The sequence below is a fragment of the Phoenix dactylifera genome, chromosome 1 (assembly GCF_051530095.1).
Source record: "Phoenix dactylifera cultivar Ajwa chromosome 1, Ajwa_hap1_PhDact_Kaust_v1.1, whole genome shotgun sequence".
In the NCBI taxonomy this organism is placed as follows: domain Eukaryota; kingdom Viridiplantae; phylum Streptophyta; class Magnoliopsida; order Arecales; family Arecaceae; genus Phoenix; species Phoenix dactylifera.
In genome coordinates this window covers 67,510,298-67,527,544 of record NC_143190.1, presented here as the reverse complement: position 1 = coordinate 67,527,544, position 17,247 = coordinate 67,510,298, and the positions used below count along the sequence as shown (strand labels likewise).

Here is a 17,247-nt window from a genome sequence, read left to right as displayed (position 1 = left end):
CATTTAAGCTCTAACATCCTTATCGGGCTAAGGGTTTAAATCTATTCAAATTTAATCATAAACACCACGATCTATTCGTGATCAGCCTTAATAAATTCATGCTGCAATGTTCTTTAATCCATATAAGTTATGAGCTAGGTCTGCTTGGATACTATTTGTAACAACTCATGACCGTACGAGTCTTCATAGCGTGCTCCAATATAGTTATGCATACAGCTAATCATGGATGCTGGCTCTCATGATGGTGCATCAAGATGCACGACGTTTGATGGATGAAACCTACAGCAACTCGGACCTTTGAAAGATAAGTTGGTGGATATAGGACACGAAATAGGAATTAGTGCTATCAAAAAAAAAAAAAAATCTCGAAAAAAAAAAACACCACCTAAACACTTAACAAGTGGCAGCGGATGTCCGATTATGTTTCCAAACCCAATCCTGTCCTCTTTCTTGCTTCGGGTTCGGGTTTCTGATGAACACACGGCCGAGACATAAACAGTGAATTCTGATGGCGCGCACAGCACCGTCCGATTGACGCGATATTTTTAATGCCGGAAGTTTAGTTGCAGAACCGTAGGAGAAGCAATCGGTTTCGCGATCTCCCGATTCTTCGGTTGTCACTCGATTTTTAGGGATATTATGGCGCAGCCGCTCCCCTCCGACGACAAGGCTGAAGAGCTTCCCGGTGAGCCCGGTCGATCCAATATTATTCCTTCTCCCCTCCGACATGGCTTCATCTTAGACTTAAACGAGGCTCTTCTAAATCCTCTTCATAAAAAAAAAAAAAGATTGCCAAGGATTTTTGCTGTATACATCATCCAGCGCTTATATTTTTGAACCTTAATTTCTTTTGAAATCAGCCAAAATAGAAGTGTTATCGAAAGCTGAGAGAAGAAAAATTCATCGGGCAGTTTATTTTAGACAAATCTTTTTTCCCAAACTCTTGGAATCTTTGATACTTCTGATGTTCAGTATTGAAATCTTGTAAGGAAGTTGAAAATTTTCTACTTTTGATAGATAACGTCTAGATCATCGATTGGTAGTTATGTTTGCTGTTACGTCTGATAATAACTTATGTATGAGTCATGACTATATGCTTAGTCTCTGGATTTGTTTCATATGGGTGTTGCCCATTTTTGTTCTCGGTTCTGTGAAATGTTCATGTTCCAGGCATTTCTCAACAAAGAGTTCTAATACCAAACAAACATGGAGAGAAGCTTGTTGGGGTACTACATGAAACTGGTTCTAAGAAGCTTGCGATCTTGTGCCATGGATTCCGTGCTTCAAAGGTAGGTTGCTGTAATATGAGTAGTAAATTTAAGATGTCTCGACTGCGATTTGAATTTAAACTTTTCTTATCACATGACATTAGCAGTCGTTCAACTGATAAATTTAAGATAAATTATTGGGTATCTTGGAATTAATTGTTTCGATTGCAAAAGTATTTGCTTAAATTGTTTAACATTTGATGGAAAAGTTTAATAAATTTGACATCTAATTGCCTGTTTTATTATTTAAGAATTTCTCTAGCAATTAGGAACGCATTGTTTGGACTTTTTTTACTCCTTCCATGTAAAGAATGCCACAGTTGTCTGTACTCCTTAAATTCATACGGAAAGTTAGATATTTTTTATTGAATTATGACTTTGGGTATCTCCTTTTTGGTTATCTTACAGTGGTAAAAATGCTGCTATTTTCAGGATGATCAAACTTTACTTAACCTTACTGCAGCATTAACAAGTCAAGGGATCAGCGTCTTTCGCTTTGATTTTGCTGGAAATGGGTAAGCTGCTTGCAGGAAAGGCTGGAAAGTCATGCCTCTTCAAGGCATAGTTGAACTATTTTTCTATAATTTACACTTTTGTCTCGCATTTTTCTCAGGACATGACTTAAATTATTATTTATTAGAAATATTGCAAAAGAAATTGCAGAAAAAAATTCAGCAGAAATACTTGATCTGATGGCCTGTTCAGCTCGAAGTGTTTTCGTGATAATATTTGTAGAGTGGCAAGGAGAAATGAATTAATGTGTTCACTTGATAGTACCACTTTGTAACATGCTAGCACCACATCCATGTTGAATTATATTATTACACTTCTGACACTATGTACTTTAACTCAGTATCTTGTTTACTGGTCATGAGTTCCAACACTAAAGGAAAAAAAAACATACATTACATGGTATATATTCTTTCGAATTCAGATCTTGCAATGTTTTGCCTTTTCACCCTACATGCTGTGAACTGAGTAGTCAACTATTGTGCATCTGTTTTATTTTCAGAACCTCCTTTTTTTATCAAAATGATCATACAGTGTTATTTATGGCAGAAATTATTACATACAGGTAGATCTTGGTTGAAAATGAAAATTATTCAACTAAGGATGTGTTTCAGTAACAGATTAGGGATAACCTTTACCATATTGAAAACTGAACAATGATATATAGTGTTTGTAATATTCTGCAGATTTTCTTTTTCTTGCTCTTAACATTTCTGGATTAGATGGCGTATGGTCATCCTCTTTGGTAACAGCTACACTGAGGCCTCCAAGTTAATTAGTTTAGCTCAATTAGTTTGTCATGCATGAAATCTTACCACTTTTTTTTTCATAAAAAAAAAATCTTAGCACTTTAGAAGAAAATCTACATAATATCTTGCCATTTATTTAGCATTTTCGTTTTCTACTCTTCAGGAAAAAAATGGCCACTAATTTTGTTCTTTAATCCATTCCAGACACAGCAAAAATTAAATTGAATGGAGGTTTTCCAGATCATTTTAATGATGATGTATTCTTCTGGTTCAAATGAGGTGTAGCCTTTGATTGATCTTGAGTTTTTTTGTGAATATATCTGTTCTTTCATATGCAGCTTTACACATTTCTGTGTTAGCATGTTCTGCTTTTTCCCCATATAGTGTAACTCTCAATGTTACCATGTTTACTAGCTAGCTTAAGCATAAACATGAATAACAAGCTCTATTTCAAATATTTGGCATTGCACTTTTACATCCTATCTCGTAGGATGTAATATTCCATGCTGATGATATCTTTTACCATCAGATTTGTTTACCATATCAAATGGATTGAAATGTCATTCACCAGAATAAATAACCACACAAATAGTTCTGTGTTGATTTAGTAACATGCTGACGACTATTCAATTTCCAGGGAAAGTGAGGGTGTTTTCGAGTATGGCAACTATAGAAGAGAGGCTGATGACTTGCATGCTGTAGTCTTATATTGGTCTAAACAAAAATATGAAGTAAATGCTATTATTGGGCACAGTAAAGGTAGGCAATCTCCTTGGCATATATTGGCCTTTACGTTCATATTTTCATGGCAACCAAACTTATGCTAGAACGTGGTCGTGTTCCAATTGACATTAATCTTCAGATATCCACTCCCATGTAGCAGTCCTCATCATACTGCATTCACTGTCAGACATGATGAAAAAATTGAAAACTATAACCTCCTAGCATAGATTTTCATTTTTCTTTTGTGTCAACAAACTTATGCTTGAACCTGGTGGTGTTCCAATAAACTCTAAGCCTACAGATTATATTCCCATATAGCAGTCTTATAACACTACATTCACTGTGAGACATGATGAAATCTATAATCTCCTGTGCAAGCTGACGATCTTTCAAGTTGTGTATGGCATAGAGGAAAAATTAATGCATATGTTTTTATGTGAAGCATTTACTTAAAATGGGTCTTACCGGAGGAAATGTGGTGCTTTTAAATGCTTCCAGCGAAAGGATCTAGAGTGCATATGATACCAAAACATTTTAATGCCTCTTTGTTTATGTGAAGCATTTACTCACTAAAAAATGGTTCTTACAGGAGGAAATGTGGTGCTTTTATATGCTTCCATGTATCATGATGTCCCTATAGTCATCAATCTTTCTGGTCGCTTTGCCTTAGATAGAGGCATCGAAGGCCGCTTAGGCAAAGAGTTCATGCAGAGAATCAAGAAAGATGGCTTTATTGATGTGAAGGACAAAACAGGTATACATCTATCACAATAAAATGGAGCTTGAACTAGGTTTTGCTATTACAGATATCATTTGTAACTTTGTCAGAAGCTTTCCAGTTTCGATCATTTTGTGGCTCTGACTGGTGGTAATTCTATCTTATTTTCTGGATGGTTTATATACCTCACCATGCTTCTGTAACATGATTATTTAAGATGATAACAAGAAACATTTGCGATGCATAAGATTTCCAATAAACATGGATCTTTAATTTCAAAATAAGGATTTAAGTCATGATATATAAACAAATAATACTAAAAATGATTGTACAATATGTATATGCAAGGTTCACCAAACCGGTATCAGGACCCGTACTGGTCGGCGGGTGGGTCGGTACAGTAGCATTTGGTACCGCACCGACACACGGTACGTTTGGGCTTGCCGGTTTCAAACCGGCACCCTTTTTTTTGAGTTTTTCAAGTTTAATTAATTGGTAATCAATTTTTTTCAACTTTTTAAGTCTAATTTGATTTTTTTTTTATGTTCCTATGATCCCGGTTTAACCTAAATGATGAATCTTATTGTTTTAAAGTGGTACAAAATATAAAATGATTAGTGGAATGTTGCATGCTACAAGAAGCAATATGAAATATCTTAAAATCAACCAGTGAGGTGAAAGATATAAAATAATAGAATCAATTACATATATTTAAAGTACAACATGCATACTAATATCTCAAATCTCGTGGAATGACGATGCCTCTCATAGATATTCGGATCATTAGCATAGTCAGGAGACACATCAGCCCACCCCTTTAACCAAACGATATTATAGTCTTATATGTTCATCCCATAAGGAACGCGCTCTGGGTTATAAGCACTCTCGGATCTCTTGCTAAAGCTCTAGCTCTGAGAGATGTCCTCAATCTGATAAAACGGTTGTGAAGAGGCCCATCTGAATAATCCAACAACAAAATTCTACTTGTAAGATGCTCTGAGCTGCATAAGGTAGTAGCGATTGGAAGATGCCTCAGACGCACCATATTCATATCCGTATCCGTATTAGTCATATGTTGTCTGTGGCTGCGGGTAATAAGATGCAATATACGACTCAAAACTTGATACGTCTATGGATTCTACTCTACGTACGAGGTTATCTGTAACTGTATCGTGTCCTCCTGAATGACCTCAAGGAGCCTGTCTTCTATATACAATCATATCCTCGTGGGCTCTACTAGATCATGTATCATGATTCCTATCCTGTATAGCATGCATAAACTGAGACTTACCAGTGAATTGAAGACCAGCTTGCGGCTGTCTCATGAACGATGGTATTATATCCTCTACTTTTTTTCTGGCCAGCAGATCTATGATCACCAGAACTGTTACTCCTGGACTCTAAATTTGAGTGAACAGGCTCCTCCACACTCTTCATGGAGGCTGCAAATGCCTTTTATTTTTTTTTTGATGTGCCGAGCAGCTTTCTGCTTATCCTTCGTGCCACTTGCTGTCTGCTTACCGGCTTACCCTTCATGCCACTCTCTAGCTGCTTATCTTTTGTGCCCCTCTTTGTCTGGCTATGTTGGGAGGATGTGTCATCCTCCTGACCGAGTCGATAGGGTAGCATAGTGGCTTCGTCTAAGCATCTCTCGATCGAGATAGGATGTCTCCAACAAGGAGTTATGTTGTGATCGGCTTCTCAGTAACCCCTATGGCTGTGGCTGATCAGCTAGATCGAAAAATTAATTTTAGCTCAAATCCATATGGAACCCAATAATGGATATTACATATATTTTTCTAGGCTTGTAGGCATACATCAAAGGTTACTTATTTCTCATTTTTTTTCAAATTTAGGCATAGGCCACTGTGCTCATGATCACATCAAAACTTAAATAAATGGACACTAAATTTTGCTGGAGAGTAGCTTGTATGCTCCTAAATACACTTCTGATTTTACAGTTTTTTTAATTTAATTTTTTTATTTTTTTTATTTTTTAATCCAAAAATGTATTTTAAAATTTTAAAAATTATGTGTAATGCAAGAATTAAATTTTGGCAGGATCTTTCTTTATTTTGCAAATTTCGAGCTGTTTTTTGAAGCCAAAAAAAATAGAAGGAATAGGATAGAAAAGATGAAGCATATCTTATTTAGGCTTGGATCTTTTTCAATCGCGCTGAATCGGTATGATTTTGCAAATTGGGAAGAAAGGGGATTTGGTAGACATTTAAAGTTACAGAGAAGAAATGTTGGGAAGGCCCCAGGCCTTCCTTGGGGCCTTCCCAACATCTTCTTTTAACAAAAGAAGAAAAAGGGGAGAGGCTCGGTTCCGAACCAGGTCGACTCAATATGAACCGAATGGTTCGCACCAAGTTCGAACTAAACCGGCTGGTTCGTGGCCGGTTCGGTCTGATTTCGGCCGGTTCGGAACCCGTTCCAGCCGGTTTGGGGCCAGTCCCGATTTTAATACTCGAACTGACCGATTCTCTATTGGGTTGGCTCGGTACAGGCCGAACCAGGTGGTTTGGTCCGGTTCAGTCAGCCCTGTGTATATGTGATACAGTTTGTTATAAAGCAAATATAAACTGATGCAATGGTAGGGCAAGCATTTGCGAGTTTACATCTATGAGACATCCATACCCTACCAGCCAAAATGTATTCATGTTTTCTTGGATTCCATGAGTTAAGGGACTTTGATAAGAGTCATGAGAGTTGAATTCGAGATGCAACTTTGTTTTGGATATGAACTAATGTTGAAGTAGGATCCAGTTAGCCAGCCCTCAATTGGTCGCCTAAGTGAGCCTGTTGTTAATGCTTATTTTACAAAAGAAAACATAATGCTAAAAGAGGTCCCATTCTCTTTTCCTTTTGTGTGAATAAAATAGGGTTCATTTCAAATCCCAAAAAACAGAGCGTGTCTTGGGTTGGGGGTGGGGGGGGTGGGAGTGGCCTCGATATCTAAACCTATACATGTGCAAATCATTGTGCATCATATTTGCCAGGTTTGCCTCATAGCTCTTGTGCACGTGTTGATATGGAGAGCATCGATCTTCTAAATGGAGAGAGGCACATGTTATTTACTTGGAGGATGGCTATATCATCCATGTGATACTCGTAATAGGAGGAAACAAGATTAACTTACGCATGTTAATCTGATAATGTGGAGCATAATGAAGCCTCAATTATGCCGTTGAACATTGGCATCCATGATGTAGGTTCTCCCAAAATTATGTAATGGGAAAGTTGTCAAAGGAATTTCTGAGTGTGAGGGATGATGCCTTTTTTGGAAATCATCGTACCAACTTTTTTTTCTTGCTGTTTAGTTATATATAATTATTTTTCCCTTTATCTCACTTTGTTTCTTCTGTTCTGCTTCTTTCATTAATCATTTATCACACCTTATGCACAAAAATATAATAATTATTTTTCTTTTGGTACCAAATGGTTAATATTTGTTTTGTTGCAGGAAAGGTCGGGTTTCGGGTGACTGAAGACAGTCTAATGGATCGACTAAGCACAGACATGCATGCAGCAAGCATCTCCATTGACAAAGCGTGCAGGTACCTTTCTGTATACTGCGGTGTATGTGGTATTCTATTTTTGCTGAGCCGGCAATTTCTGTGTTTGCATTTTTTTCTTGTGACATAGTTCATTGATCTCTTTAATGTTTGTGCATTGATATGGAAGTTAGATGAGATGAGAAGTTGGACCATTGTACTAGGATGGTTATATATAATTAGAATTAACCCCGTTACTTACAGGGTCTTGACAGTTCATGGTTCAGAAGATGAAATTGTACCAGCAGAAGATGCCTTAGAATTTGCTAAGCTCATACCTAATCACAAGCTACGTATTATTGAAGGTGCCAACCATTGCTATACTGCACATCAGGAAGTGCTGGCCTCAGTTGTACTGGACTTCCTTAAATCTGATCAGGTATTCTTAGGCTCACAGGAAATTAAGATTGTAATTTGTAGATTATGAATTTTATGCATTAAGTATAGATGGAGGCTTTTTAGTTACAGCAGCAAGTCAGCAATCTCAGAATAATGAATACTTAAGTAAAGGCAAGATATTTTAAGAAAGGTTTATAAATCTGGTGGAAGAAGATTAACAGGTGGAAGATTTTTATGGGGGATGGTGATACTTGTGTAAATAATTTTTTTATGCTGAGAGTTGTTATCATGTTTCTAAGGCAAGTCTTATTGTGACAAGGAGTTCAATTAATACAGGTTGAAGATGCCAGTGCGGCGGGAGACATCTAAAGCCATTGGATCTTTGCAAGAGAATGATGCACCATGGGTGGCTTCACTCTTGATGGTAGTTCCAGTTTCGTTGCCGATGATTAGCTGCGTGTTTGTGGAACATCACTGTTGTTGAACCTTGAGTTGTATTTGAAGTCTGAACTGATTTAAGATTCTCACCTAATGAGTGATGGCAATATATGCACAAGTGATGGGTTGTGGATTGCAGATTGCAGATGCTTGCATAAGATTCTCACCAGCTCTTTTGCTATGAATCAGCACCACCTGTGTTCGGTGCCCACCTCGACTTTTTCAGAACAGGTCCGAGTCAAATAGCAATGATTCGAAGCACTTCTTTGCGCATCTACATGTCACTTGTATGAATGCAATAATCACTGGAATGACTTAGCAGCTGCATGCTCCTGTCACTTGCTGAGCTAATGTCATGTTATCTAATGATGAATGTATTAAACATCCATTGATGAATGTAGTAGATGGTGTAGAACTGTTGCATCCCTGTTATCATTTGATGATGAATATCTTCGCATAACTGCAACATTTATGCATGAAGAAATGCCTGTGCTTCTTACCTTTCAATGCATTCTTGTGTTTTGTCTTGAAAAGCAACAAAGGAGTGTATTAACGAAAAGTGAGAACAAAATTCCAGCATGACCAGAAAACAATTATACCAGTTATTTCTATGATATTTAATCCAACCCACGTTTAATATGTTTAATTCGTTTAACCTGACTTGATCTGTTTAATATATGGATTGGATTATATGAGTCGGATCGGATTATTTATTTAATAAATAGGTTAGATTCAGATTTAATTTTTTGACCTATTCGATGAATAAATTAGATTAGGTTTGAGTTGATGAATTTTTAATACCAATCCGACTCGATTGCCACCTAGCCTATCCTGTACGTTGGATAACGGTCCTGCAGTAAAAGGGCCCAATGCGTCAACCGTGATCGGAAACTGGGCCGTTCCCAACTTTAGAAGATCCCAACTGGGGCTATCGCCGGCCCACGTGCAAACATTATGGGCCAATCGGGCTCCTATACCCACTTCCACAATTGCATATCTCGGGACTCGGGAGCCCAGTTCCATTATGCCATACCCACGTCTATTCTAGGGTTCCTCCTCTCTTCCGCTGGTCCAAATCTCCGGCATCGCTCTCGTTCTCTCTCTGAATCGGTTCTCAGGTGAGTCGTCCTTCCGATCTCCTTCCCTCCCTGCTTCGTCATCGGAGATTTCTTTTCTGAAAAGGCTCGCAGGATTTTTTGATTCTTGTCTTCGTCTCGATTTCTTTGGGCGTTTAATCTCCTAGATTTGTGCGACTTAATGTTACCCTTTGCGCGGGATTCTGGGGAATATCTTGGTTTCTTGATTTGGTTTCCGGTGAAACAACTGCGAATGCTAGCTTGAGGTTTTAGTTCTTCTCGATGAGTCCGTAATTGGTTTTAGGAGTTTTAAAAAGTTGGATTGGAATTTTTTCCATGATTTAATCAGTTCAACTATTAATTTGAAGAATTATTTACAAACTAGGCTTCAATCTGGAAATGGCTTAGTTATTGTTGTGCAGTGTTTAGTCCCGACCCTTGAGTGTGATTTAACAAGCAGCCTTTCATGGTTTAGGAGCTTATGGACTGTATCTTTTGCTTTCTCCAATCCATTCTTCAAGGTGAATGGCTTGTTGTCGCAATTTTGGTCATCTAATCCTAGCTCCAAGCATAGTCTAGTCATTCATCCCTGACTTGAAGTATGGTGCAGTATCCGCCATTTATTGCCAACTTACATGTGGTTTAGACAGCCGCCTTACTGAAACCCAGATGGTCTGAAAACTCGAAATGCTTGTGGTTCTTGTTTTCTTCAGGTCTGTTAGTCCTAATTGACATCATCTTAGCTTCATAGGATATGCTTCTTGTTTTATTTGCATTGTGTAAATGGGTGCCACTCGGTATCAACTCTTGGGTCCCAACTTTAGGGTGTGATAAGTCAGCTTCTTTAGCATGGCCGAGATAGTTTAAGAACTCAGAATGGGGTGGTTCTTTGGAGTAATAAGAAATGTCTCTTGGTCTAGGTTTGTGTGACTAATTTGGAGCAATTGCAAGTACTGCTGTCATAAAAAGGAACATCCACAACTTGTCTGGATAATATGGATTTCAAAATGTGTCGTATAGATTATGGTTACTTGAAATCCGTTCTTACAGTTAAAAGTGTTCCCCCTTCCCTAGAGCATTTATTACTTATATATACAGTGTATCTGTTTCATTGAGTTTGAATGCATGGAATCATGAAATGAACTTTGGATGATGCCTACTCGATTTGTTTGTGAACCACTTGCATATAGCCCCCACTCAGACTCGTATCTTTTCTGTTATTTGATGGGACTGCACTTCTGTAATTGATTTGTTTACTAAGCAAAAATGTCAATTCAGATGACTTCAGATTAACCTTTGCTGTCAGTGTATTCACACTGTAGTATCTTGTGGCATGCAGAAGTGTTCTTTGTAGTGTTGAGTGGTGTCTCAAAATGCTATTGTTCTAAATTGTGTTTTGTTCATTATAAGTTATTGGTTCATTGATTTGCGTACAAACTTTTATTTTCCAAATTGTATTTTTTTCATTTTCTTGATGACAATATATTTGTGGGGTTTGGATGAGTTTATGCATTATGATGGTTAATAACATGAACATAGCTTCATGCTTCTATTGGTATTTGTGGTGGTCAACTTGCAGTATTATTATATCCCCTGATAAATTATTTTGGTTTCTTCAAATCTACTTTGCAATGGAAGGTATATTAATTAACGATGTTACGAGGCAATGGGTGGCTTTATCATTGATGACAGTTAATATGCTGATAATATTTGCCTTTAAATAAGTCTTTACTTTTTATCAGTTGTTTTGGTGTTATTTATATCAAGCAAGTCATATTGGTTCTTGGCTGGAGGTGAATCAATTTCTGCATCTCTGGAAACTGCAAAAAATATGGTCTCAGCATTTATTCTTCATTTTACTTTATATGGTAATTTCATGTGCTCAATTCTCACACCGTGTTCTTTTTTTTTTTTCCTCTCTTTTTTCCTTTTTTTATTCCTTGTGCGGGAATATAAATAGTTATGCACTTAAATGAGCGAGTTTATTTTGGGCTTCAGCTTGGTATCTGATTTGCAAGCATACATTTCATCAGTTTTGCATCTATCAAGCATCATCCTCTTGCTTATCATTTTGTGATACTTTGTCCTGCTTGTCGCTATTATTGCTACTGTTATTATCGTCCCATAAAGAAAGTCTTTCACATTGAAACTCCTTTGAGCCGTAACCATGGCTTGGATTGAATTTGGATTCTTACTCTGCAACTCCTGTTGGCCTTTCTATTTTTTTCCTCCTTTCTGCATCCGTATGCTTCCTCTTGCAAATGCTTCCGGCACCTGTGCTTTGTTCACAGTTGCCTTGCAAGCTTCTTTTAGATCCGTAAGATGCCGAGGACAAGAGCAAGTGCTGTAGCTGCTAAGTCAGCTGAGCCTGTAAAGCTACCTGAGCCAGAGCAGCAGGTTGATCTTGGTGAACCTGAGGATATGATGGAAGAAGAGGTTGAGTATGAAGAAGTTGAGGAGGAAGTGGAAGAAGAAGAGGAGGAAGTGCTAGAGGAGGAGGTTGAGGAGGAAGTGGAGGAAGAGGAGCCTGAAGAGGAGGAAGAAGAGACAGCATCTGCTAATGGAACCAATGCAGATGCTTCTGGTGGTGCTGGTAATGCTACAAAAGTTGATATAACAGAAGATGAGAAGGATGAGGATGAAAGTGAAAAACATGATGAACTCCTTGCACTTCCTCCTCATGGGTCTGAGGTTTATATTGGCGGCATACCTCATGATGCATCAGAAGAAGATTTAAGAAGCTTCTGTGAGTCAGTAGGAGAGGTTACTGAGGTCCGTTATGGTCTCCTTATCTTACTTTGTTTCTGCTGACTATGCAGATCATATTAATATTAATTTGGAAAATGACAGGTCCGGGTGATGAAGGGCAAGGATTCATCAGAGAATAAAGGTTATGCCTTCATTACCTTCAGAAGCAAAGAGTTGGCTACAAAGGCTATTGAAGATCTGAATAAAACTGAATTTAAGGTGAATAGTCCTTTTTTTTATATTGCTGTTTCTTTTCTCAATTTCATGCTTTCTCAATATACTTATTGGAGATGGAATGTTTCGATAGAAAATTGCATAATATCTTATACACAAGTGATTCCATAGGATGATTATTAAATTGTTGTCTTTGCCTCTATGAAGCTCACTTTGATCCTTCAAATCAGAATATAATTGAAGTATGGATAAAAAACTACCAAAGCGTGCAATTTACTGTTCAACTATTTGTATTAGAAAAACAATTGTTTAGTAGTATGACTTCTTTCTTAAATTTTGAAGCACATTCTGATTTTTTTTTCTTAAACTATTTTGAAGTAATGGGAGACTCATTACTCAAACTAGTCCCCATGTTCTATGAATGGATGTTTAAGTTGTTGAGAAGGTTTCCCAAAAGTGGTATGTAAGGCATACCTAGTAAAGCTTACAAGTAAACCAGATATAGGTTTGCGGTTTACAACTACAATGAAATGGTATGCAAAGTCAACAGATCTCAATCAATGAGATAGTACTTATGATTGCACAAACTGTTGAGGGTAGTTCTAGGTCTGGGCCAAGATGAACTACTATAGAGGATTTTTTTATTGAAACCATTGAATTTGGAATATAGTAAAGTAGCACCGGGCAGGGGAACTAAACATATGGGTTGTCAGTTACAAAGGTTATCTTTGTGTTAATCCTATCTATTATTTTGAAAATTTATAATTCCTCTATTTTGCTAGATGGAATTGCAATGAATTCGGTTCATAAGAACTATCAAGTCCTAGTTTCTCAATCAAAAAAAAAAAAAAAAAAAAAAACTTGACTTAGATTTTTGGACCATTCTTGTAGCTTGATTGTTTGATTTATTTGTTTCGATATTTCTGGAATATGAGTCTGCGACTTGTTATAATTGATTCTATTGATAATACAGAAAGCCTATCATCTTTATCAAGATGATTCTACCTCACCGGGTATTTATTCTACTAGCTTGAGCATGGAATATATAGGATAGATTTAAAACAAAATATTTGAGCTGTTATGTAAGAAAAGAAGTATTTGAAACAAGTTGTTGGCAATGCTTTCATGGCGCCGTTTGGTCTTTACTTTAAGAAAAGGCAGAATAATGAGTAGAATTTTATAAACTGAAAGGCGATCAATTTGTCAAATTCTTGCGGCTTTCTTAACTGAACACTGTTATGGGCATGCAATGTATTATAGGGGAAGAAGGTAAAGTGCTCGACATCTCAAGCAAAAAATCGATTATTCATTGGCAACATTCCTAGAAACTGGGTGGAGGATGATTTAAAGAAGGCTGTCATGAAGGTTGGCCCTGGGGTCACTACTGTGGAGCTGATGAAGGTAATTGCTTCTCCCTTTCATGGCACTTGCATCTGCCCAATGTTTTTAGGTTTCTGCTGATATTGTTTAAGTAAATGTTACTTTGTTGATGGCTGTTGGTATCACTTTAAGTATTGCAGAGAGCTTTTAACAACACATGCTTCTATGTTATTAAAGTGGGTGATTTGTCTTGCTATTGGCATATGATACTTGTCTACCATACAGGATCCACAAAATTCTAGCCGTAATCGTGGTTTTGCATTCATCGAGTATTATAACCATGCATGTGCGGAATATTCAAGAATAAAGATGTCAACCCCAAAATTCAAGCTTGATTCCAATGCTCCTACAGTGAGCTGGGCTGACCCTAGGAGTGGGGATTCTTCTTTAAGTTCTCAGGTTTCAGTTAATCCTGTTAAGCTTTTTCAGCTCAGCTGTTCCTTTCTTTTGTTTTTCCAGGCTACCTTTCTTCAGCACTGTTACATGTCTCTGCTGATCAAAATTTTCAGGTGAAGGCAGTTTATGTAAAGAATTTGCCAAAGAATGTCAACGAAGATCAGTTGAAAAAGCTCTTCGAACACCATGGTGAAATTACAAAGGTGGTGCTGCCTCCTGCAAAGTCTGGCCAGGAGAAGAGGTTTGGTTTTGTGCATTTTAAAGAGCGGTCAATGGCCATGAAGGCACTTAAGAACACTGAAAGATATGAAATTGATGGTGATTATTGGTGCTAGCTATTTTGCATTCTTTGTTACGTCTGGCTGTAAATTTTTGTCTTCATGACTCATTCTGATCCTCCTTGTGTCTGTTCATAAATAGGTGATGTTCTTGAGTGCTCTCTAGCAAAGCCTCCAGCTGATAAGAAAGGTGAAACAGCATCCAATGCTCAGAAGGGTCCTCTGCTGCCAAATTATCCACCTCGCATGGGATATGGTGTAATGGGGCCTTATGGTGCTTTAGCACCAGGGTTTGCACAGGTTGGTATGCCTTTTTTGAGGTAGATTTCAGCAGCTGCTGCAAGTCAATTTTATACTGATCTATGTGATCTCTGCTAGATCTGTTATTGATATCATACAACTACGATGGTTATCTTGCAGCCGATGATCTATGGAAGGGGGCAGACCCCTGGTGGCATGGCAATGGTGCCAATGATATTACCTGATGGGCGCCTTGGATATGTATTGTGAGTACAGTAAAGATACTAGGCTTTTTTTGTTGGTGTTTCAGAAACTTCCTCATGCTAAAGAGACTACTTAAGCAAGGGAAAAAAGAGGAACTCTAGATGCTTGGACTAATCTGACCTTCTAGGTGTGAAACTGTTATAATAGACTACTTCATGTCCCTGGAGTTTGTGCAAGGCCCCCACCAAGAACCAGTGGGTTGCCTAACCTGCCAGGCAGGGGCCACACTGTACAGTGTCCTTTTCTGAGCCTTGTGTTGGTATTTTCTACTACATCACCTTGCAGATCTATCATTTCGCAAATGAAAACATGTTTGTTTAACCTGGCTCCTTGAGCATTGAGCTAGAGATTCCCCTGATCTGTAGTCTGGCTTTCAGAGATAGTGACACTATATTGTGAATTAGGGGTGGCAGTGGCTTGGCTTGGATCGGATTGGGGTCGGGTTAAGTAAGGACAACAATGTACAAAACCTTGACCCATAGCTGACCTAACCTGACATCGGGCCAACACCTTTCGAGCCATAACCACTCACCACCCTAGCCTAATCTATTTTGCAAGACTCGCTTCATTATGAGCCTACATATACAGTTTCTTACAGGCTAATTTCTAAAAGGATTTAAACCTATGGTATCAAGAAAAACACCAAACACCCAAAAAATTCTTATCCACAGTTGTGACTCAACCCAATCGAAATTATTTCGACCCAAATGAACTCTACCCTCATGACCTAGTCGGGTTAATGGACCCATAATGATAACATTTAAAATTTTGGTCAGAAAATCTGACCCATACCAGACCCCAACTAAAGAACCCTTGACCCAGACCCAATCCAAATAGGGGACAGTCAGGTCTGGTTTTCAGGACGGGTCAATCTTTTGCCACCTCTACTAGTGTGAACTGTTGAAAAATTCTTGAATTATTCAGTCTTATCATTTGATATATTATTCTCCGAAGCCTGAGCTATTCCATAGCAAATTAAAACTTATAAGTATTTAAGAAAAAAACATAAAATTTACAGAAATTGTTGTGAAATATTCATGTGTTACAAATTCATCTCCTGTTTTTGTTAGTCTGGTCTCTTTGAAAGTTTGTTGTTATTGTCTTTGCATGAGTCAGTGTTTAGATGTGCCTAACTTTTTACATCTTTTTCACCTTTTTGTTATTTTTTTAATATGTTAGCAAGGAAAATTGGACTTATTGGCTACTAATTCTTTTTGAAAAATTTGAACCTATCCACCTAGCTAACTAAATTCTGAATGCCCTCCTTCTGACTGTTATTTGGATAGTGGTATATGGGGCACTCGTCTGTTGCCAAAGCACATAGATTTAGTTATTCTGTCTGTGTATGTGGCATTGTCTTCCATATTGTCTCTGCATGAGTCAGTCGGTGTACACGGATATGTCTAATTTCTACATCTCTTTTATCTTTTTGTTCATTTTTTTAATATGTTAGCAAAGGATATTGCCGGACTTATTAGCAAAGGATATTACATCTTTCCACCTAGCTAACTAAATTCTGAATGCCCTGCTTGCAACTGCTATCTAAACAGATCCACTGTAGCTAGAATTCGCACCATACTGTCAAAACTCACGAATAACATCTATCTTGTTTCATAATTATATCCATGTATTTTGTAGGCAACAATCTGGAGTACCTGTAATCGCACCTCAGCAAGGTGGTAATCGGGGTGCCAGCTCTACTGGGGGTCGGAAGAGCAATGATGGTAACCGTGGGCACAGGTTCCACCCTTATTGATGTACCTTTGCCAATTGTTTGCAGGTGCAGCAGGAATCAGCGTGTAATACTTCTGGTTTGGTTTATATGCATGGTTCCTTTATGCAGAACACGAGTCTCTCGGAATGACAATCAGCTTAGCAGTTTTTATATAAGCTTAAGATGTGTGCTCTAGTTTTGGATTGTGTATTTTTGTAAGGTATTTGCTGTTGACCTCAAAAAGTATCATTTCAACTTCTAGCCACTCATTGTCATATGGATAACCTTTCCAGGGACTTATGCCCGATTGTTTAACTTCCTTAGCTCTCTGTTCGCATCGCTGGTTTTTGTTGTGTCGCATTTATATATAACACTTAGAGCTCGTTTGGTTTGCGGAAAAAGAAGGAGGAAAGTGTGGTCAACGGAAAAGTAATGAGATGTCTCTTGTTTGGTTGGAGTTTTCAAAGGAGAGAGACAGAAAAGTTGTATTTCCATGGAAATATGATTCCCAAAAAAACCCTTCAGCATTAAAGAGGCATTAAAAATCTAATTTTTATTAAAGATATAATAGGAATTATACATAAATTTTTCAGAAAAGTGGATGGCCAATCAAATATAAAATATTTTGGAAACTTGTTACTTTTTCATGGTTTATCAAACATGCCAAAAGTATTT

At 37.7% G+C, this 17,247-nt stretch overlaps 2 protein-coding genes across 4 annotated transcripts; both read left to right on the top strand.

Annotated features, from left to right (window-relative positions):
* Nucleotides 1–452: 452 nt before the first annotated feature.
* On the top strand, nucleotides 453–8,786 carry LOC103712834 (putative uncharacterized protein YDL057W). Of its 2 annotated transcripts, none has more exons than XM_026806839.4 (8): nucleotides 453–685; nucleotides 1,171–1,289; nucleotides 1,701–1,783; nucleotides 3,165–3,286; nucleotides 3,840–4,004; nucleotides 7,435–7,528; nucleotides 7,730–7,904; nucleotides 8,201–8,786. In XM_026806839.4, exons 1-8 carry the CDS (start codon nucleotides 640–642, stop codon nucleotides 8,231–8,233), a joined length of 837 nt encoding a protein of 278 aa, XP_026662640.3. In that variant the 5' UTR covers nucleotides 453–639; the 3' UTR covers nucleotides 8,234–8,786. The 2 variants fall into 2 exon arrangements, with proteins under 2 accessions (XP_026662640.3, XP_088566636.2); XM_088710510.2 differs by having other exon boundaries at nucleotides 529–685; nucleotides 8,184–8,786.
* A 501-nt stretch (nucleotides 8,787–9,287) lies between these two features.
* LOC103712835 (heterogeneous nuclear ribonucleoprotein Q-like) lies at nucleotides 9,288–16,895 on the top strand. 2 transcript variants are annotated; one of them, XM_008799477.5, is made up of 9 exons: nucleotides 9,288–9,420; nucleotides 11,670–12,150; nucleotides 12,229–12,345; nucleotides 13,561–13,701; nucleotides 13,906–14,079; nucleotides 14,190–14,394; nucleotides 14,497–14,654; nucleotides 14,775–14,860; nucleotides 16,497–16,895. In XM_008799477.5, the coding sequence occupies exons 2-9, from the start codon at nucleotides 11,701–11,703 to the stop codon at nucleotides 16,612–16,614; spliced, it is 1,449 nt and encodes a 482-aa protein (XP_008797699.4). In that variant the 5' UTR covers nucleotides 9,288–9,420; nucleotides 11,670–11,700; the 3' UTR covers nucleotides 16,615–16,895. The 2 variants fall into 2 exon arrangements, with proteins under 2 accessions (XP_008797699.4, XP_008797700.4); XM_008799478.5 differs by having other exon boundaries at nucleotides 9,303–9,420; nucleotides 11,339–12,150.
* The last annotated feature ends 352 nt before the right edge of the window (nucleotides 16,896–17,247 follow it).